Source organism: Podarcis cretensis (assembly GCF_951804945.1).
Source record: "Podarcis cretensis genome assembly, chromosome: 1".
Lineage (NCBI taxonomy): Eukaryota > Metazoa > Chordata > Lepidosauria > Squamata > Lacertidae > Podarcis > Podarcis cretensis.
The window spans coordinates 113,084,936-113,103,859 of record NC_137170.1 but is presented as its reverse complement, the minus strand read 5'-3'; the positions used below and the strand labels follow the sequence as shown (position 1 = coordinate 113,103,859).

The following is an 18,924-nucleotide window of genomic DNA, read 5'->3' as shown; positions in this document are numbered from 1 at the left end:
CAAGTCTGTTTCAGGACCTTGGTGTGTTGGGGTGACAATCTTCTTGATAAGAATCCTCTACTGTGGGGGTGAATGACATATTTGAAAGGAGGGGGGGGCATTTTCATTGGGACCATGGTGCAGAGTTAAAGGGTTAACCCGTGCACCATAGTCACAATCTGGTTTTGGCTCCCCTCTGTGTTTAAACATTAAACATTTAAAGATCTGCAAATATGACGATGCATTTAGTGCATCATCCAGTTTGCCTCTAGTTGGGAACCACAGTTTTGACCCGTACTGAGATTCTGGTGGCTCAGACATCAGTCCTGGAAACAGAAGCTGACAGGTTCATAAGCTCTGGGGGTGGGATGGGGAGAAAGATAACGGGCCAGAGTGGGAGGAAGTTGGCACCTTCTCTTTTTCTTGCCTTGTGCAATGGAGCTGTTTTCTACAGAAAGTCCCACTGTACGGATATTTTTCTCTCAGGATAACGTTGCAGTTTTATTTCACCTACCTGGACCCAACAAGCACCCTCAACCTGCTAGTCCTCAGCTTTTGCAGACCAATCTGTACAGGCATTTCGAGACCTGCATTTTAATTTTACACCATAGATTTTGTACAGTGGTAGATTTGCTGCTGTGACCTGCCCTTAGGTCAGGCTGTGACCCCAAAGCAGAAAACCAATGCCCGCTATGCCATGTCTTTGGTGTGATACCTGAAGGCTACTGGCATCCTTTCCTGGAATTGGGTCCTGTGTGACTTCCTAAGCTAGCCAGGCAATCAACCTGCATGATAACTGTCCTTTGAATAACTGTCCTTTGAATGTGAGGCAGTACAGCAGCCTGGAAGCACAGAATTGTAAATTCTGCTTTGTGAGGCCTGCTTCTGGTTTCCCTCTCCCACCCTTCTGCAGGATTGCTCTTCAAGACAGAGGCTGAGACTGCTACCCTTATATTTGTCTGGAAAGTCCAAACTCTGAGATGGGGAAAAAAGAACTTTCTGGTATAGGAATCTTCTTATCCTCTCAGTGGGGAAGATAGGAAGAGGGCCAAATCAGTTGGACAAAATGGCCGCTTTGTGAAATGTGTCTCCGTATTCTTGCACCCAGTGCAAGTGAATGTCAATGTCCCACTGTTGTAACCTGATTGTAAAAGCCTGGATATTCACCTGCACTTACTGGCATTTCTAAAGTAGTGATTGTGAGAGTCCTAATAGTTTGGAAATTTTAAAATATCCACCAGCCTTGCATAAAAGAACCACAATACTGGACTGTACGGATTCTGCTAAAAAACACCACCCTATCACCCTGCTTCCCCACAAATACAGGCCTTTAAAAGCATGAGCCTGCATTACAAAAATGCTTCCCGTGTTGTCTTTTCTTAATAAAACTCATTCGATTCACTATTTTTCCCCTTGGCGAAGTACACTTGCCTTGTACTTTTTCAATTACAGTGGTGCCCCGCAAGACGAATGCCTCGCAAGACGAAAAACTCGCTAGACGAAAGGGTTTTCCGTTTTTCGAGGTGCTTCGCAAGACGAATTTCCCTATGGGCTTGCTTTGCAAGACGAAACTGCTAATAGCCGCAAAGCCGCTAATAGCCGCAAAGCCGCTAATAGCCGTGCTTCGCAAGACGAAAAAACCGCAAGACGAAGCAACTCGTGGAACGAATTAATTTCGTCTTGCGAGGCACCACTGTATTCAGCTTAGAGCAAGAGATAGCAAACTGATCAAGGGAATGCAGACTGACTCTGTGGCAATAGGTGGACCTCATACAGAGCGAGGCTGTTTGTGTGAAACAGTAAGAAAGCTTCTGGAACGAAGTAAAAACACTCCGCAGTGTATACTGACCATGCATGGGGTTTTTGTTGTTGTTTTGAATGGCCAGTCTGCCAATGGGCACATGATACAAATGAGCACCTGAGACTCTTAATCGCGGGGATATGGGTTCGAGGCCCACATTGGGCAAAAGATTCTTGCATTGCAGAGGGTTGAACAATATGGCCTTCATGGTCCTGTCCAACTCTACAATACTATAATTCTGTGATACAAATGAGCACCAGCTCATCTTGCAGGACAGCTCCTAGTACCACCCAGTGATCAGGCCTGTGGTTATTTTCAAGCTTGCTATTCACCATTTACTGTTATGGAGACAAGTGTGTTCAAATTTGGTTCTTCTTCTTGAATTGTTAATATGTTCTATAGGGGTATTATTTCTTTATGATCTCTACCGTATTCTTAAAAGCCAGGCATCATGGTTGAGTACACCGTATGAAATTGCACTTTGATAGAGGTTATTCTACTAATAATTTTGTAACCCTTTGAGAGCCTGAGGGGAAACCATTCTTTTTAAAATTATTATCATTTATTGAACGTATGATTTTTAAAATTAATATACTGCCCTTCATCCAAGGATCACAGGGTGGTTTGCAGTTACTGTTGTGAGGTATGCAAGGTATTTATTAAAAATGAATGTTTTAATGTTATGAGATGACCAAAGTATGTTAAAAAAAAAAAAAACCTCTAAGAGGACCAGAAAGAAAATGTTGCGGTGTTGTTGCTTTTATATATAAGTGGTATAATGTTTTGTTTTTGTTAGGTTAGAAGAGTACCAGGTTCCAGTGGCCACCTCCACAAGACAGAAGATGGAGATTGGGAATGGAGCGATGATGAAATGGATGAGAAGAGTGAAGAAGGCAAAGCTGCGTTTTCCCAAGAAAAGGTGACTTTCGGAAACTGCCCACTGTTACACACTTACGTGGAACTTGGACCTTTTGCTTGTCTTCTGAGGCCCTTTTCCATGTGTCCTCTCCAAGGGATTGTGAAAAGGGTGATGACATGAGAACGGGCCTTCTCAGTGGTGGCTCCTTGTTCTATGCAATGCCCTCCCAAAGGAGACACACCTGATGCCATCACTATCTGATTTTATATGTGATCCAAAAATATTTTTATTCACCCAGGCCTTTGGACCTTAATCTCCTGCATATCTTTTAGTGAGTTGGGGTTGAGTTGGCTCTGTTTTTCTATATATATATTATTAGTGAACATTTTAGGTTATTTTTTACTCCTGTTTTTATTCATTTTTAATGCTTGCTTCTGTGAGTTGCTTTGGGTTCACCTTTCTGAAAAAAAGACTAATAAATACACATATAAATAATTATTATTTTGGCACTTAAAAGCATAAAACAAGTAACTCTGGATGCTTCTCTTCCAGTCACGAAGAGTAAAAGAAGAGGAGGATGCTGAGGTAAATAACTGTGCTCTTATCTCTTATGTTCTGAATAGGTGAATGGTCCTTTTTATATTTTTGTCTGTGATCACGCTAGGCATTGTTGGCATCTTAAAATATGAAGCTTTAGGCTTGTATTGTCCTCAGAATAGATAATATATGGGTGAGGTGTAGATTTCAGCTAAAAACCCTCAGCATTTATTAAACTATTTTGAAAAGGCACCACAGCAGATAAAGAATTTGGAGCATAATCTCACGCTCTAACCAACTGAGCTATCCATAATTATAATTATACACCTCTAGAGCTTTTGCGGTTGCATTTTAAAGATGGCTTTACTTACTTAAATTTCGCATGTCACCAAAGTGGTTTGCAATCTGTCCAATTAAAACCCATCGACTCAATACAAAGCCCTTTTAAAAAAAAAAAAAGTCGCTCGGTACTAAATAAAGGAGCAAGGGAGACCAAGTGCCTACCTAAAACAATAGGTTTTATTTGCCACTGGTACCTGAAATGCATTGTGTCAAAGGAATTCCACACAACTAGTGTAGCTTCAAAAAGGAATAGGTGGAAAACGGGACAGAAGTTTAAGACTATAAGGAGCTCTCCTTATACTCTTAATGAACCCAGGATAGTTTAGGTCCATCTAAGTGAGTCTCCTGTTTCTGGCAATGGTCACCGAGATGCTACTGTTGTTGTTCCTCAGCAACTAGTACTTAGAGCCTGACTGCCTCTGAACCTGTAGGATGCATCAAGCTATGATGAGTAACTAGACTTCTTCCAGGAATCTGTCTTAATTCTCTTTTAAAGCTGCCTGGGCTGGTGTCCACCACCTCTTGTGGCGAGTTTGTTGTGTGAAGTACTTTGCTTTTGTCTGTTCTGATTAGTCTGTTGGTTCCATTGGACGACACTAAGTTCAAGCAGTGGTGTGAAATTCCATGCAGGTGCTTAGCTTAGAGTAATTGCATACAGTGCTGTCCTTCCATTCACAGCAGGCTCTTTGATCCAGCAGAAGCTTCCATGAGTAGAGCAGGAAAGGAGGGAATGTACACTGATTTCCTCCCTCCTGCTGTGTCTCTCCCAAATCTGCCCCACAACAGTTTGAGAGGTGGCACAGAGGTCTGGAGCTGCAGGAGAAAGGGAGCATTTTTGAGATTCACTTCCCTCTCTGTTCTGCTTATAGAAGCTTCTGCTGTTGCGTTGAGCCTTCTTTGAATGGGAAGGCAGCATGTTCTCCGTTTCTTTAAATTCTTCCTTGAACTTGTGCAATGTTGGGATACAAAAACAAGCAAATGAAATTCACCGTGCTTTCTTTCAAACAGATTTCCATGAATTCCAGCAATATCCCCGATCAAATACAGAATCTATCTATTAAAGGTTCTGAGGTACGGCCACTATTAACATTACTTACGGTTTCGGTTGATGGGGTGGATTTTATGAGGTGTTTTGCACAATCAAACTAGCATGGGGTATACGAGAGAGCACTGAGTAAGCAGCCTAAGGCTGGGTTTGGCATTCGGTGAAATGGTTTCATGATAGCTCTCCACAACGCCAGTTTTCAACTTGCTACAGGTTTACTGTGCTACCAACTAGATTAGAAGTTATGCCATAACACATATTTTTTACCATGTGCCACAGTGATCGGTCCACATACTAACTGTGCAAAGTTAGCTGAATGTATTGGCCTTAAGCAAAATGGGCATTTGTGGTGAGAGGAGTTGAAATTGTGCCCCTGTCCAGAGTCTTCCTTCCTTCCTCTCCCTGTTCTCAGTTAGCCACAGTGATTCTTCGTTTAGAGGCCCTTAACCTCATATTTGGGACGCGGGTTCCGCTGTGGGTTAAACCACAGAGCCTAGGACTTGCTGATGAGAAGGTCGGCGGTTCAAATCCCCGCGATGAGGTGAGCTCCCGTTGCTTGGTCCCTGCTCCTGCCAACCTAGCAGTTCGAAAGCATTTCAAAATGCAAGTAGATAAATAGGTACCGCTCTGGCGGGAAGGTAAACGGCGTTTCCGTGAACTGCTCTGGTTCACCAGAAGCAGCTTAGTCATGCTGGCTACATGACCCGGAAGCTGTACACCTTGGCCAATAAAGCGAGATGAGCGCCACAACCCCAGAGTCAGTCACGACTGGACCTAATGGTCAGGGGTCCCTTTACCTTTACCTAACCTCATATTTTATGTGTTGGACATATAAACAAAATGTACATTACCTGGTTTCTTACTAAATTCAATTCTACGTTAAACCAGGGGGTGGCATAGTTAATACAATAGTGTTAAGCTTTGCCTTCTTAAGTGCAGGTTTGCAGTTTATTGGATTAATCTGGGAAATAGATTTAAGGTGAGTGCTCTGTTATTGTCTTGTATCCGTTTTAAAGTTTGTTTTTGTAAGGTTAATTGTTTCTTCAGAAAGAATAAGTGTGTACTACTTTCTCTTTCCCTCTCTCTCTTTGGAACTTAGACTCGGCCTGCTGTTTGTAATGAATTTGGTGAAGTTCCATGTGCTGTGAATCTTGTTTTAAGACTAAGGTAAGAACTTTCATCTATTTGCCTTGGTGGGGTGGGGGGTCAGTGTTGTTAACTTTAATAACATTAGCAGAAACTAAGTGTTCACATAATCCTTTCTCAGTATGACCAATATGAATGGCATTCCCATGACTAATTGCTCTCTTTTAATTGCTTACTAAAAGAGAAGGGGTGGGGGTGGGGAGAGAAATAACTGAATATGACTGTAGCTCCAGGCTAAGGGTACCCTTCATTAAGTATTTTCTCTTCCCCCCCCCCCCCGCCCGCCTGCCTTTTTCATTCCATTGCAGGATCACAGTGAGAGATTTTTAATGAGTTTCTTTCACACTTCAGCAGTCAACCTCTGACGGAAATAAACCATGGCTGTATTACAACTCGCCTGCTCAGAACATTTTTACTGGGCAGGTTTGATCTGCAGCTGCAGGGAAAAAAATGACTGATATATTTTCAAAGAACATTTAGCCTTTTAGGAAATGATACAAATATGGTGTCAGGCTTTATAGTTTTTTTGGCAGTAGACAAAAGTTGATTTCCATTTTAAGAAAATGAGTCTGTAGTCTATTAATTGCTTCTTAACGAGCAAGTTTTTCAGAGGCCTAATTAATTTCCACAAAACTAGCTTAACATGCTTTTCATGTAGACGTAACCTAGTTTTTCTCTTTAGCTAACCTAAAATAACTTTGGAAACTGAAACTTCTTTCGTGTTGATCTACGTCTTAGTCCTTCTTTCAATGGAAGGAAGTCGTTATTTCTAATGTACTGTGGGAAGATGGCGTACTGGACTCTTAGCTGTAGCAATGAGATTAATCAATGATACAGAAGAGCTCACTACCACCCGTCCTCTTTGCATGTCCAAAGATCTTTCCTCTAGTTTCTCATGTGATGTGGTCCTCTGCAAGTTTTCTGGAACCAGCCCAGTCGGTAGTTGCTAAGATAAGGACTTCTTTTGCATTTCCCATGTACTCTGTGATGGAAGGTATATGACATGTATTTTGACATGTATGACATGAACTCCTCATTTTGTCAATAACGCAAAAAAGGGAGGAAAAGAGAATTTAAAAATGGAAGCAAAAGTCACTTGGGCTTTCTCTTCCTAGTCAACCTTCCGCTCCCATGCCCTGGGAGATAGTGAAAATGCTGCAGGTTCATGTGCTCACTTCCTCCTGACCTAAATTCGCTTTTCCCCTGACCTCAGCAGGTCATCACATTTTGAAATTTCTTCTGCAGCTTGCCTATCCTGATGTCATGATGAAAAAACTTTCATTAGACATTCTAATTATGCACCATAAATGTAGGGCAGAATCCATTGTAGCTCTATGTCTCTTCTTTGTCAGTGGAAGAATTTCTCCTTGCTCAATGGAATATTGTCCTTGTTTTGTCCCCTCCTATGTCCCCTGAAACATTTTCTCAGGGTTCCCATAGCTCTTTGGAGCAAATTTGAGGAGGAGAGGGGGAGGAGGTCCCATTGTGCAAGTGAAAATCCTTGTGCTGGTGGGACATGGTAGTATACGTTATACAAAATGTATTCCTCCTGATTCTAAAACAAAAATACCCTTTAAGCAGTTCTATGTATGCTTACCTGGGAGTAAGACCCATTAGATGTAGAGAAACTTGATTCTGAGTAAACCTGCCTAAGATTACTTTGTTAGTCTCTTTATTTACTCTTTTCCTCTGCCTCCATAGCAATAGTATTTTAGCAGTGCTCGAAAGAGATTTAATTTTATTGTAACTCCTTTTGTGACTATTACAGATTGTGAGACTCTGTAGAACTCTGTGTGCATTCATCTTGTAGAAGGAAAGGGCAGGCAATATTTCAATTCCTGCCAAATTTACAACGGCAGTCCAAGATAAGGAGTTTTATTTTTGCTATTTCGCATGTTAAAGGAAAGTGCTATGGCCAGTGTAGGAATGGCACAACCTGTTTTTGCTATTCATAGATGGGGGGTTGGTGGGATTTTTTTCCTCCTCGTCTTTTTTAAAGCCTTTGTCGTAAAACTATTTGCCATTAACAAAAGCTGTGAGAGCACAATAAGCTATAACTATTCTGTAAATTGTATTCAGTCTATCTGTTGCTTTCATCAGCCCTTTCTGCATGGAGAAAAGCGCTTATATTTTATACCCTCACAAGCCCAATCTCTTGGTTTTATACGGTTTGCTTTGTAATGCGCTGCATTGAGTTGGTATTAACATGAGTTCAAGCAGCTAAAATCTAGGGTTTTTGGCTTTACCCATCTCGACTACTTTCCTCCCGAGAAATTTTGTGCCACCACCTGCTGAGCTGATAGTTAAATCAAGTCGTTGATGTGACCTAAAAAGCACATTGAAGAATTTCCACTAAGAGCTAGCTGTAGTCTGATGAGTTTTTGCCAAGGAGTAATTGAACCATTACATGTTAACACATTCTCCTGGGAATTCCTATGCTTTTGTGATCGATCTTCACATGTACACACAAGGGCGAAGGGTGGAGAAGTGTCTTGGTGATCAAATCCCATTTTGGCTTCCCTTTTTTAAAACTGCTTTAAATTCTTTAATGACTAAATCTTTTCTTAAAAGCATTAGTTTGCCTTTTAAGAGCGGCAAACTTTTCTAAAGCCATTTCCTAGGCTCGTCACGAAGCAGTTCAGTATTAGTAATGCTTCTCTTACATCTGTTATTGCTGCAAAAATTGTAGGGGTTTGGTTGAATTCATGCTGCGTGCTGCAGAAAGGAAACGCTAGCAGAATTAGTGCTGTTCCACTGCAAATGGTATCCCTGTACCCCTGATCTCACCCATAAAGCTTACACTTTGTGGTTTTCAAGTATACATGAGAAGCAGTGCTCCTGAGCACAATCCCAGCCACACTCTCTACTTGCACTCCATGTAATGTGTAAGGAGTCCTGTTGTGAAATGTAGAAACACTCTCTTCCCTGCCCTGGCTTGTGGCCATGGACTAATAATTTGATAAATGAATTATTCTGATGTTTGGCAAAAGGCACAGATTTTAAACCGTCTATGGGCCTGGTGTGCCCTTAAAGCTGCTATGTTGACCATTTCTCCATATAGACGTTCACATCCTGCTACCAAAGAAACACTGGTAGCTAGAGAAAATTGAATTGCAGCTGCTATACTTCTGGGTTTAGACATGACTTAGTGCTGCACAGCATACAGTAATTAATTGAAACACTTTACAATCTTCAAGAGCTAGTATGTCTGTTAATGGGGGGAAATATCTTCTCTTCTTGGGATCCAGGAATATTTCTAAAATATTTGATCTCCAGCTTTAATTGCTTGACTTGCCTATACTTGTTTCTTGGCATTTTGTGACAAAAATGTAATATATAGCTTGTGCCAGAGGAGGTGGTTCCCTGGACGGTTAAGTCCAGTCAAAGGCGACTATGGAGTTGTGGCACACATCTCACTTTTCAGGCTGAGGGAGCCAGTGTTTGTCCACAGACAGCTTTCCAGGCCATGTGGCCAGCATGACTAAACCGCTTCTGGCGCAACAGAACTGTGATGGAAGCCAGAACACACGGAAATGCCATTGACCTTCATGCCACAGCAGTCCCTATTTATCCACTTGCACTGGTATGCTTTTGAACTTGCTAGGTTGGCAGAAGCTTGGACAAAGCAACAGGACCTCACCCCGTCATGGGGATTCAAACTGTTGACCTTCTGATCGGCAAGTCCAAGAGGCTCAGTGGTTTAGATCACAGTGCCACCTATGTCCTTTTTAACACAGAGGAGGACTCTGTGCCAAGAGCTGGTACTATGCATTTTACTATTTTTCAAAGCATTTTAAAATTCTAGGCTTGTTTGGTATTTTCACAGATCCAGAACACTCCAGCTAGAATATAGTGATTGTTTTGGCTGTAGGAATTAAGACAGCTATTCCTAGAGTACAGTTGACAAGTTCCAAGGTTCCTTTTTAATGGCTTTAATTATCCCCCAAGTATCTGGTGTAATCTGAGTTGGACTTATTTACATAAAATGAATATAATCCAGACCCATGCATACATTATTTTATTTATATACTGCTTTTTTAACTATGAAAATAGCTAAGAGATAAGAGATCTGTGAACATATCTTTGAGGGGCCAAAACTGTGTGTTTCAGCAGAGTCTGAATTGCTGCCCAAAATAACATCTCTATTCTCCTTGTAGTTTCACTTACCTGTGATACTATTGCATTCCCTTTGTCCCCATTACTGGTCATTGACCGTAATGAAGAGATGGAACTGAACTGCATTTCCCCCACGATTTTAAACTGATCTAATAGCTTGGCTTTTTCCAAAGCCATTCACTGTGGTTTTCCAGTTTGAATAAACTTGGAAAATATGGTTAATTCAACTATGATTTTATTGCTTGATGCATGAACCACCTGTGTGTACGGTAAAAAGACTCATTCATATCTCAGATAGTAATGGTGATTCTAAGATATGATCCTCTGAACTCTGCCCCTGAGATGCAGTTATTGGCAGTTCACTTTGATTTTACTTCTACAAAGACTTTCCCTCCACCTTGCGTTTAGGTGTATTGCATCATTTTTATCAAGGTTCCCCTGAACAGTAAAACTTAAATCAAACCATGATAACATATCTTATAGTAAAATTGACTTTGTGACACTCTATCAGTAAATCACCATCCAGAGAGACAGTGAACTCATTATAGTAGCATTGAAATAGAAGTTGGGAGAACTGTAAAAGATTAATTTTGCATTTTCCCATCTTCCGTTCTTGGGAGCAAAACTTTTTTGAGCATCCGAAGCTTACCTGCCCCCACAAGCGTTACCTAATAATGAGGGCCGTGCTTAACTTTTGTCAGTTATTTACAGAATGAAAAGAAGTAAAGTAAATGCAATTATAAAAGAGGTTTAGGGAAAAAAACTGAAAGAGGAGCTGGAGCTCACAAGAGCAGTAATTTATAGCCAAATTACTGTTCCTTCCCCACCGCCGCCCCTCAGAAATGCTGTGTGTGTATATAACAATACAGAAATTTTTGATGCAGTCAGAGTAGGGGATGCTAGAGGCAGATTGGCAGTGCGAGAGAGGGATGGGTGGTGAGGAAAGAAAGAACTGAACAGGAGGGATGGGTAATTGGAGCCGGCTCCTTTCTACTGGAGTGTTCAGCCCCTTCTTCAGCTTGCTTGCTTGCTTCTAATTTAAGGCAGCTGTCAGATGAATCCTTTACTTTAAGGCTAGATTTTTTTTTGTGGAGAGCTTTTTTCCTCAGTTGATTTTCTTACTCATGAGCTGAGGCTGGGGCCAGAGCCCCTGGGTGTTTCACATGCACATAACCATCTCGTTTCCATGATTGGGAAAATGGCTGCATTCCCATTTGACCCAAGTGCATGGCAATGCAGATGCCTTAGGCATTACATACACACTTTGTGCATAGCTCCCACCCATGGGTACATGCAGAGAATGCCAAATAGCTTTCATAACTGGTAAAGATTGCTCTCCTGCAGTGTGCAAATCCTGCCTTTCTTCCCTAATGGAACCCATTGGGTGGCATCCATCCTAGCACTCACAGTTGGCAGATCTGCCAGCTCATCTGCCTTCAGACCCGTTATGTTGGATTGTGGACAGACGGGTGCTCAATAGCCTTATTGTGAGAGGAATAAGGTTACTAAGTATGGAATATGTTTCAACAGACAAGGAGGGAAGGGTCAGGATTTACTCTGTGAACAAAGGACACCCCAGTGCCAGGATATGCCATGTGTGGAAGGGTGGGCAACCAAGGTTTGTCAGGAATCTTTTGGTGAAGGAAGTATGCATGTAAATATGGGGGAAGGAGGATTAGAATTGGGCAGGGGGGATAAAAATCAATGATTAAAAAAAATTAAAAAATCAGATTTTTTTAAAATTTAAATTGGATTTTTAAAATAAAATGCTTTTGGAGGAAAAATCTTTCCAAAGATAGTTTTCTATTTAAGTTACATTATACAGTGGTGCCTCGCAAGACGAAATTAATCCGTTCCGTGAGGCTCTTCGTATAGCGGTTTTTTCATCTTGCGAAGCAAGCCCATTGACAGCTTAGCGGATTAGCGCTATTAGCGGTTTAGCGGCTTTTAGCGATCAGCTGTTAAGCAGCTTATCAGCAGATCAGCTGATAAGCAGCTTAGCGGCTTAGGAAAAGGGGGGGGGGAGGAAAAAAAACCCGCAGGAACTTGCAAGACATTTTCGTCTTGCGAAGCAAGCCCATAGGGAAATTCGTTTTGTGAAGCGCCTCCAAAACGGAAAACCCTTTCATCTAGCGGGTTTTCCGTCTTGCGAGGTGTTCGTCTTGCGGGGCACCACTGTAGTCCAAAGGCTATTCATCAGGAAATAAGGTTTTGTTTTAAGTTTTTCATGTATGCTAAAACTCAGTCTAAGGGTTTTTTTAAAAAAAATTAACTACATTAGTTAATAAGCATGGATACATATGCTATAATGTTATTGTTTTCGTTAAATAAATTGTTATTAAGGAAATGATTATTTTTCTCCTTCCAATAAAGTACAGCAGAAAAGTTGTCCAAATATAAACAGTTAAGTTATTAAACCTCACAATAATTTCATAATTATCTATGTATTTCTATTAGGATAACAAAATCAGTAATTTTTGATAAAACTGTAAAAACTACTCTGAAAATTTATTATTCCAAAAATGAAATCTTCTTCTGGTTGCAAATATTAAGATTATACCAGCAAGAATGAGTATTTCTGCAAAAAAATTATTTAAAACTAGTCTTACTGACTAGTGATTTAAATTTATTTGATTTAAATCATATCCACCCTGGAATTGGGTAGTTTATTCAGAGGCATGGTTTCAAAGACCACCCGTGCTTGACATGTGCTTGACATCACCTTCTCAGGAAATAAATATATAAGTTTAAAGTGGTATTATACCAAAGAATTCTGGGAGGTGTTTTTTGTTTAGGATGCAGAGACATGCTCAGTGGCCCCTATTCCCCTCATGAAGCTACTCAGAGTGGTTTAGGAATCAATCTGCCCAGGGAATGGGCACTTAATCACAGCCTGTTCATAAAGATTGGTATAACCGTTCTATAAGATTTATATTCTTTGCCCAAATTGAGAGGAAGACAGGATGTGTTCCAATTTGTATGAAGTTCCTTGCTGTCAGAATTCTTCCACAGATGCAGGCTGTACACACACAGGAGATGGAAAGTCCAATAATTTTGAGCAACTGCAAATTGGGAGTTCTCATTTGAACCTCATTAGGGAGAAGGCAATGTCTCACTTCTGTTGAACATACAACATCACCAAGTAAAGCCACATCTTACTGCCCAAACAAGGTCTAATTCCTTAAAGGTTAGAATATGCCCATCATCTTCCAAGTGAGTCTCCAGATTCAATGCACATTAATGTTTTGTGGGTTTTCGTGTGTGAAGAAGCTCACTGGTTCAAGGGATGCAAGACTGCAATCTCTGGTTGAAACACTGGAAGCAAGTTCACTTCATAACTCCTATCAATGCTTGCTCCGATTGTTCTGAGGAATGCTGAACATTGACTTAGTTGTACCATCTTTGAACAGGCAAGCACCATGTGTGCCTGCACACATTTTCCAAGCAGAGTGATTTCAAATCTTGAAACATGGTCAAAGAGCCCTTGGAACAATGGCACTGATCTTCAGCAGACTTTGGATATACTTGAGATAGTGGTGTGTTCTGATAGCTTTCATCATAACAGTCGCTGGTGTTGAGAATACTTAGGCAATGACTGTGCCAAATTGGGGTGACCGGATTTAAAATGACATTTTTGAAATTAGCAGAACTAAATGATATTGAAACCAGGTGTTATGGAATCTCAGCGCTGTTGAGCAAGCCAATAACTTCTACAGGCGATCTGCCACCTTCAGTCACAGAGGACAGCCATCATTTTAAGTGGATAATTTAGAGAAATTAAAGTCTGGATTTTTGTAAGAGCCTAATGATGATGAAGAATAAGAGTGAGATTATTTCAACCTTTGGTGTTCTACAAGAGCTTTTGCAAATTGGGAGAAATATGAAATGGTGGGAGGGGGCAGTGATTTTTGCTTCTCGCTGTTCCCCCCACTCACCTCCCAAAATCTCCAAAGGATTGTGGAACTGGTAGTATGATAATACACATTTTGGTATAGGCCTTTAAAATTTTAGGTCACGATATCATAGTCTACTGGAACAAGATATTGGTTCAGGACTATATGCAAAAGCAGCCATGGTTTAGTGTTATGAGCTGCAGTGAACTTTTTCACCCCAAGCCCCACATCCCTTCTGAGAAGACTTTCAAGGGCCGCGTGCTCGTTGTGTGGGGGGTCAGCAACCAAAGTGGGCAGAGCAATCAATGTAAATTTCATCTTTGTGCAACAGGCTAGTTTTTACATAAACTCACAGAACCCTCCATTATCCAGGCAGGCAGGCAGGGAAGAAGTATTATCAGAGTTCGTGTGCACATTTTAGCCAGGCAAAACCACTTGTGGGGTGAAACAGGGCCAGTGAAGGATATGGCCTGAGGAGAAGGGATGTACAGTGGTACCTCAGGTTAAGAAATTATTTCGTTCTGGAGGTCCGTTCTTAACCTGAAACTGTTCTTAACCTGAAGCACCACTTTAGCAAATGGGGCCTCCTGCTGCCGTTGTGCTGCCACTGCACGATTTCTGTTCTCATCCTGAAGCAAAGTTCTTAACCCGAGGTAATATTTCTGGGTTAGCGGAGTCTGTAACCTGAAGCGTATGCAACCTGAAGCGTATGTAACCCGAGGTACCACTGTAGCCTGCATCATCAGAAGGTCAGATAGAGAGGCCTGGCGGTCCCCATTTGGTCTCTTGGGCCTGAGGCTCTCCATCCCTGATCTAGCCCATGGACATGTTTGCATTGCAAAGCCTGTCTTCTGGATTTGCGGTTTTATTTGTTTTATATACTACATGCTGGGTAGCTAGAATACATAGAAATATGCTTTAAGTTCCCATCAGATATTTTCATTAGCTGCTGCTTGGGGTGTGAGGGGAGCTTGCCTAATATGTGTAGCAGATAACGCAGTGATTGTAAAGTAGCCATGTGGATTCATCTGCAATGTGTAGTAATGGTCTCACATTCATCACAAAAGGCATGTTGTTAGAGAACACCATCAGTTCCCTGTTGCGTGGGGATTATAAAAGAATTTTCCTTAGGTGTGCAATTGTAAAGGCTATTCCGTTCATCCTCCTAGGTCTAACTAGAGTTAAGTATAAAACTGTGTCTTCACATTAGCATTGCAGAGAGCTGTGTGCACAGGGAGGAATTTGCGTTGGGCCTGAGGTGTTGTGGCTCCAATTGTTGATGGGTTCAATCCCAGCGGTGATTCATTTCCAGCTGAGTGAGAGTTAACAAGTAGAGATTCATGGCAACTGCAAAGATATCTTTACATTTAATTGGTGGTTCTGTCTGTTGAGATCATGCGATCTTTCCCCCAATTTATTTTACCCAGAGCTCTTGGATAATAAAAACACAAATTGTGAATGCTGCCTCCGCATAGAAAGGTAGAATTAGCCCACTGGAGAAGTTTATTGGTTTGTGTACTGTTTGGTAGTGTTCAGCAGCTAGAGGCTATGTTGTTTTTGCATTTTACAGTACTTTCCTCTTGTAGAGAGGTCAGTGTTGTGAATGGCAAGCACGGCCATTGTGCTATACTGTTAGCTGAAACTCTCCCCTTTCCCCCTTTTTATGAGGAGCTGGGGAAGTGAAATGAAAGTACGCCACATCAGACATTAGCCCGGGTGCTTTTATTTCATGAAGACTCTATGCTAGACTACGGCACGTCTTAGGTTGGAGGCAAACAACATCCAAGAGAACTGGAGACAAATGGCATCTATGCTGCCTGATAGTTTCATCCGGTGTGCATGCTCATCCCTTTATGCAACATTTGTCTGCAGCCTTTAACAGGCTTTGAGGATTTTTGAAGCACTGCCACTACAAAATGCTGGAAATCTGCATGACTGGAGATGACAGTTGGAATAAGCTTGCACTTCGGTTGCGGGGTGAAATGTCTTCAGCCGTACAGTCTGATCTGCAGAGTGTTTGCCCAGATGTATGTCACACGGAGTTCAGCAAGACTTGCCATTTTAAAGTTTAGGATTGAGGCCATGTAGCACAATTCTGTGCATGCTTTGCTCTGGGGCTTACTCCTGAGGTAGGTGCGCATAGGATTGCAGCCTTGGATTCCATACCCTGTATGCAACCCAAGGCACGTATGTTTGCTCCAGATGCATAGTGTGGAATGTGGTTGGAACCAATATTTTTCTGGAAGGAAAGAGTGGTAATTCCAGCCACTATCAGTCCCATGAAGTTTGTGTATAGGGAAAGATGCTCTGAACAGAGGAAGGACAGGCAGCCTGCAGAGTGCACAGGGTCAGGGTATGGAAGGAATTATGGAAGGAACAAGATAAAATGGAGGTTGGGAAAATGGACTGCCCTGTAAGAAATGTTACATTCTAAATCTTTATAACAAGGGAACCGAGTAAAAGTGCTGATGTACATGGGAGCCTGTCAGTTTGAAGTATGAATGCAAGTTCTAGGTATTTTTATGTGTGAGGACTCAGTCCATTTAAAAATGGGAATGAATGAGACTGTCTATAAAAAGTGAAATGACCAAAAATCAGTAAGACTCTTGGTATTAAACTGGAATAAGGAATTATAATGCAGCAGTCTGGCAGCCAATATTTTACTATATAGATATGGAACTATGCAAGTAATTTCCTACTATATCCTTGTTGAGTGAATTATTTTAGAATGGGGCTCTTCTCTAAATAATGAATGATTAATATAAGCACTTTGCCCAAATAATTGTTATAGAACACTGCTATTCTTAAGGATGTATGGGTTTTATGTACCTTGGTTTAAATCCCTTTTTTACACTCAATTTTATTCAGCTTTGTAGTGCCAGAGACATAGAAAAAGAAATATATTATTTGCTTTTCTTGCATTTCAAGTGGATTTTTAGAAGCTGGGAAGGAAAATCATGTTTGGAAAGACCAGGGAACACAATGGATCATTTATTAGGGTTTTCCTCGAGTTTTTCAAAGAATAATTGCACTATGTATTTAAGCTGCATTCAACCGGATCCAATGATACCTCTCATTGGAGGGGATTGCGAGCCAGCTTGTCTCACCTCTGAGGTCTCTTGCTGTCTGTGCAGGGGAATAAATACTGAACAGAATCCACCAGAGTAAAATCAGCCCACTCAGGCCTGTTCCACATGGTCAATTTCCACACAAAATCTGGCAATTGACTGCATGATGTGGACCTAGATACACTGAATTTTGGGTGAATTGCCTCTATTCCAGCATCACACCCTCTGAATGTGGGTGTCCGGGGATGTTTGGGGCGGGCACACTCCCTCACCTCTGATCCAGTCCACTAGAGATTTTCCTCCTAGTTACAGGCACTCTCCTTTTTTAAAGTCATTGTTGTAAATGTCATTTATCCCATGATCAACCTGTCTCAAGTGATCAGATTAGTACAAAAATGGGTGTGAATATGTTAAGTAATTTCAGTAAAAAAGTCAATATTGAGATTTATGGTCATGGAAGGATTGTTGGGAAACAGAAGGATGGGGTTTATTGGAGATGGGTGTAGTTGCTGAAATGGATCTTGCACACACCATTGTGCCATGTAACCTTTTGGTGGAAACTTCTGCTGTTCCAGTAGGAGTGTGACTGGCTAAGCAATCGTCGTGCCAACAAGGCACTCAGTAGCATCTAGTCAAGATAGCTCTCTGCCATCCATTGCTCATTGGCTGCATTTGACTCCTTCATAGGGCCACGCATTCACTGCCCTCCCTAATGCTTGTACCAACATGTTCTGCGCACTGGGCCCAAACCTGTCTGTCTTAAAATCTGCATTCGGCTTCATCTACCCTGAAAAGAGTCTTGACCACTCTGTTGTTTGCCCCTTTTAGTGGCCTTTATCACATCCTTTGCAAGCTGTACATGGCCCGTCTTCTTAGCCACAGTGCATTGATTAGTTTCTTAGCCACAGTTTCTTCAGTTAGTTTCTTAGCCATGGTGCATTGATTAGTGGTACCTCTTCTTGTCACTTCTTGTAACTGCTATCTCAAGGGGTACAAAAAAGAACTGAGATCCAGATGAAAAACGTCTTTACAAAACAACTTCTCCTGGACACAGGGAGAGATCTGGAGATCTACAAACCATATCCTCATCCACCAATATTCTCCCCGGTCTTGAGAGAGTAGGGATGCCACAATTCCTCCTCAGTTGGGTAGGTGGGTGTGGTGTTTTGTGTTAAAACAGTGGACTGTTCCAGAGGGTCTCTGCTGTTGTGGTGTAGTGGTTAAGAGCGGTAGACTCGTAATCTGGGGAACCGGGTTTGCGTCTCCGCTCCTCCACATGCAGCTGCTGGGTGACCTTGGACCAGTCACACTTCTCTGAAGTCTCTCAGCCTCACTCACCTCACAGAGTGTTTGTTGTGGGGGAGGAAGGGAAAGGAGAATGTTAGCCACTTTGAGACTCCTTCGGCTAGTGATAAAGCAGAATATCAAATCCAAACTCTTCTTGGACAAACAGTTTAGCTTTGGAGTTGTGCCAGAGAATGGAGAGCCTAGGAAGTAAGATCTCAAAACCCTGACTATGCGCATTGGCAAGTCCACCTTGCATATAGAATGCATGTAGAAACACAAAGGTCAGAGATTATTGTTTCCGGGTTTGTGAAAACAGAACTTTGGGGTACCACAGAGAGTATAAGTCAAGTGTTTGTGGAGGAGGTCCTAATTTCCCTGAAGCCCTAAGTTGCAAATTACAGTCAATAGTCTCTTCTCGGTGGACAGTACTAAGGGTCATTTTTTCATTGTGGGATTGTACTCTGTGCTGTAAGACATTTAATTTTTTGTTTTTAACCTTGCCGCTTTTACCTGTGTGAATGATCAATTTCGTTTTTTTCAGCAGCTGAGTACCTCTCCCTCTCTATTTTTTTTAAAAAATCACATATAAATGGTTGATTCAATTTATTAAGGTAAATCGAACTCGGTACCTTTTTGGACAGCTCAGTAACTCACGTTATACACCTGCATGTAGACTGCTGCACTTTCAGCATCCAAAGTCATACTTTTCTTTTTGCATATTGCATTGGCTCATACTAACAGTAGCTTTATATCTGTCTCTTAGATTATAAGGAGAGGTTCAAGAAGCCCCGTTTGCTTCTCTCTCCACCCCTAATATTCATAGGGACATCTGTGTGAGTCCAGATGCAAGT

The 18,924-nt window shown here is 41.6% G+C and overlaps 1 protein-coding gene across 4 annotated transcripts in view; it reads left to right on the top strand.

Annotated features, from left to right (window-relative positions):
• Positions 1 to 18,924, top strand: part of STK39 (serine/threonine kinase 39) — a 105,900-nt gene that overhangs the window by 66,071 nt on the left and 20,905 nt on the right. For all 4 annotated transcript variants that reach the window (XM_079979394.1, XM_079979396.1, XM_079979397.1 and 1 more), the window contains exons 11-14: positions 2,577 to 2,699; positions 3,192 to 3,224; positions 4,527 to 4,589; positions 5,663 to 5,730. In XM_079979394.1, the coding sequence (XP_079835520.1) occupies positions 2,577 to 2,699; positions 3,192 to 3,224; positions 4,527 to 4,589; positions 5,663 to 5,730 (287 nt within the window). The remainder of the gene's footprint in view (positions 1 to 2,576; positions 2,700 to 3,191; positions 3,225 to 4,526; positions 4,590 to 5,662; positions 5,731 to 18,924) is intronic.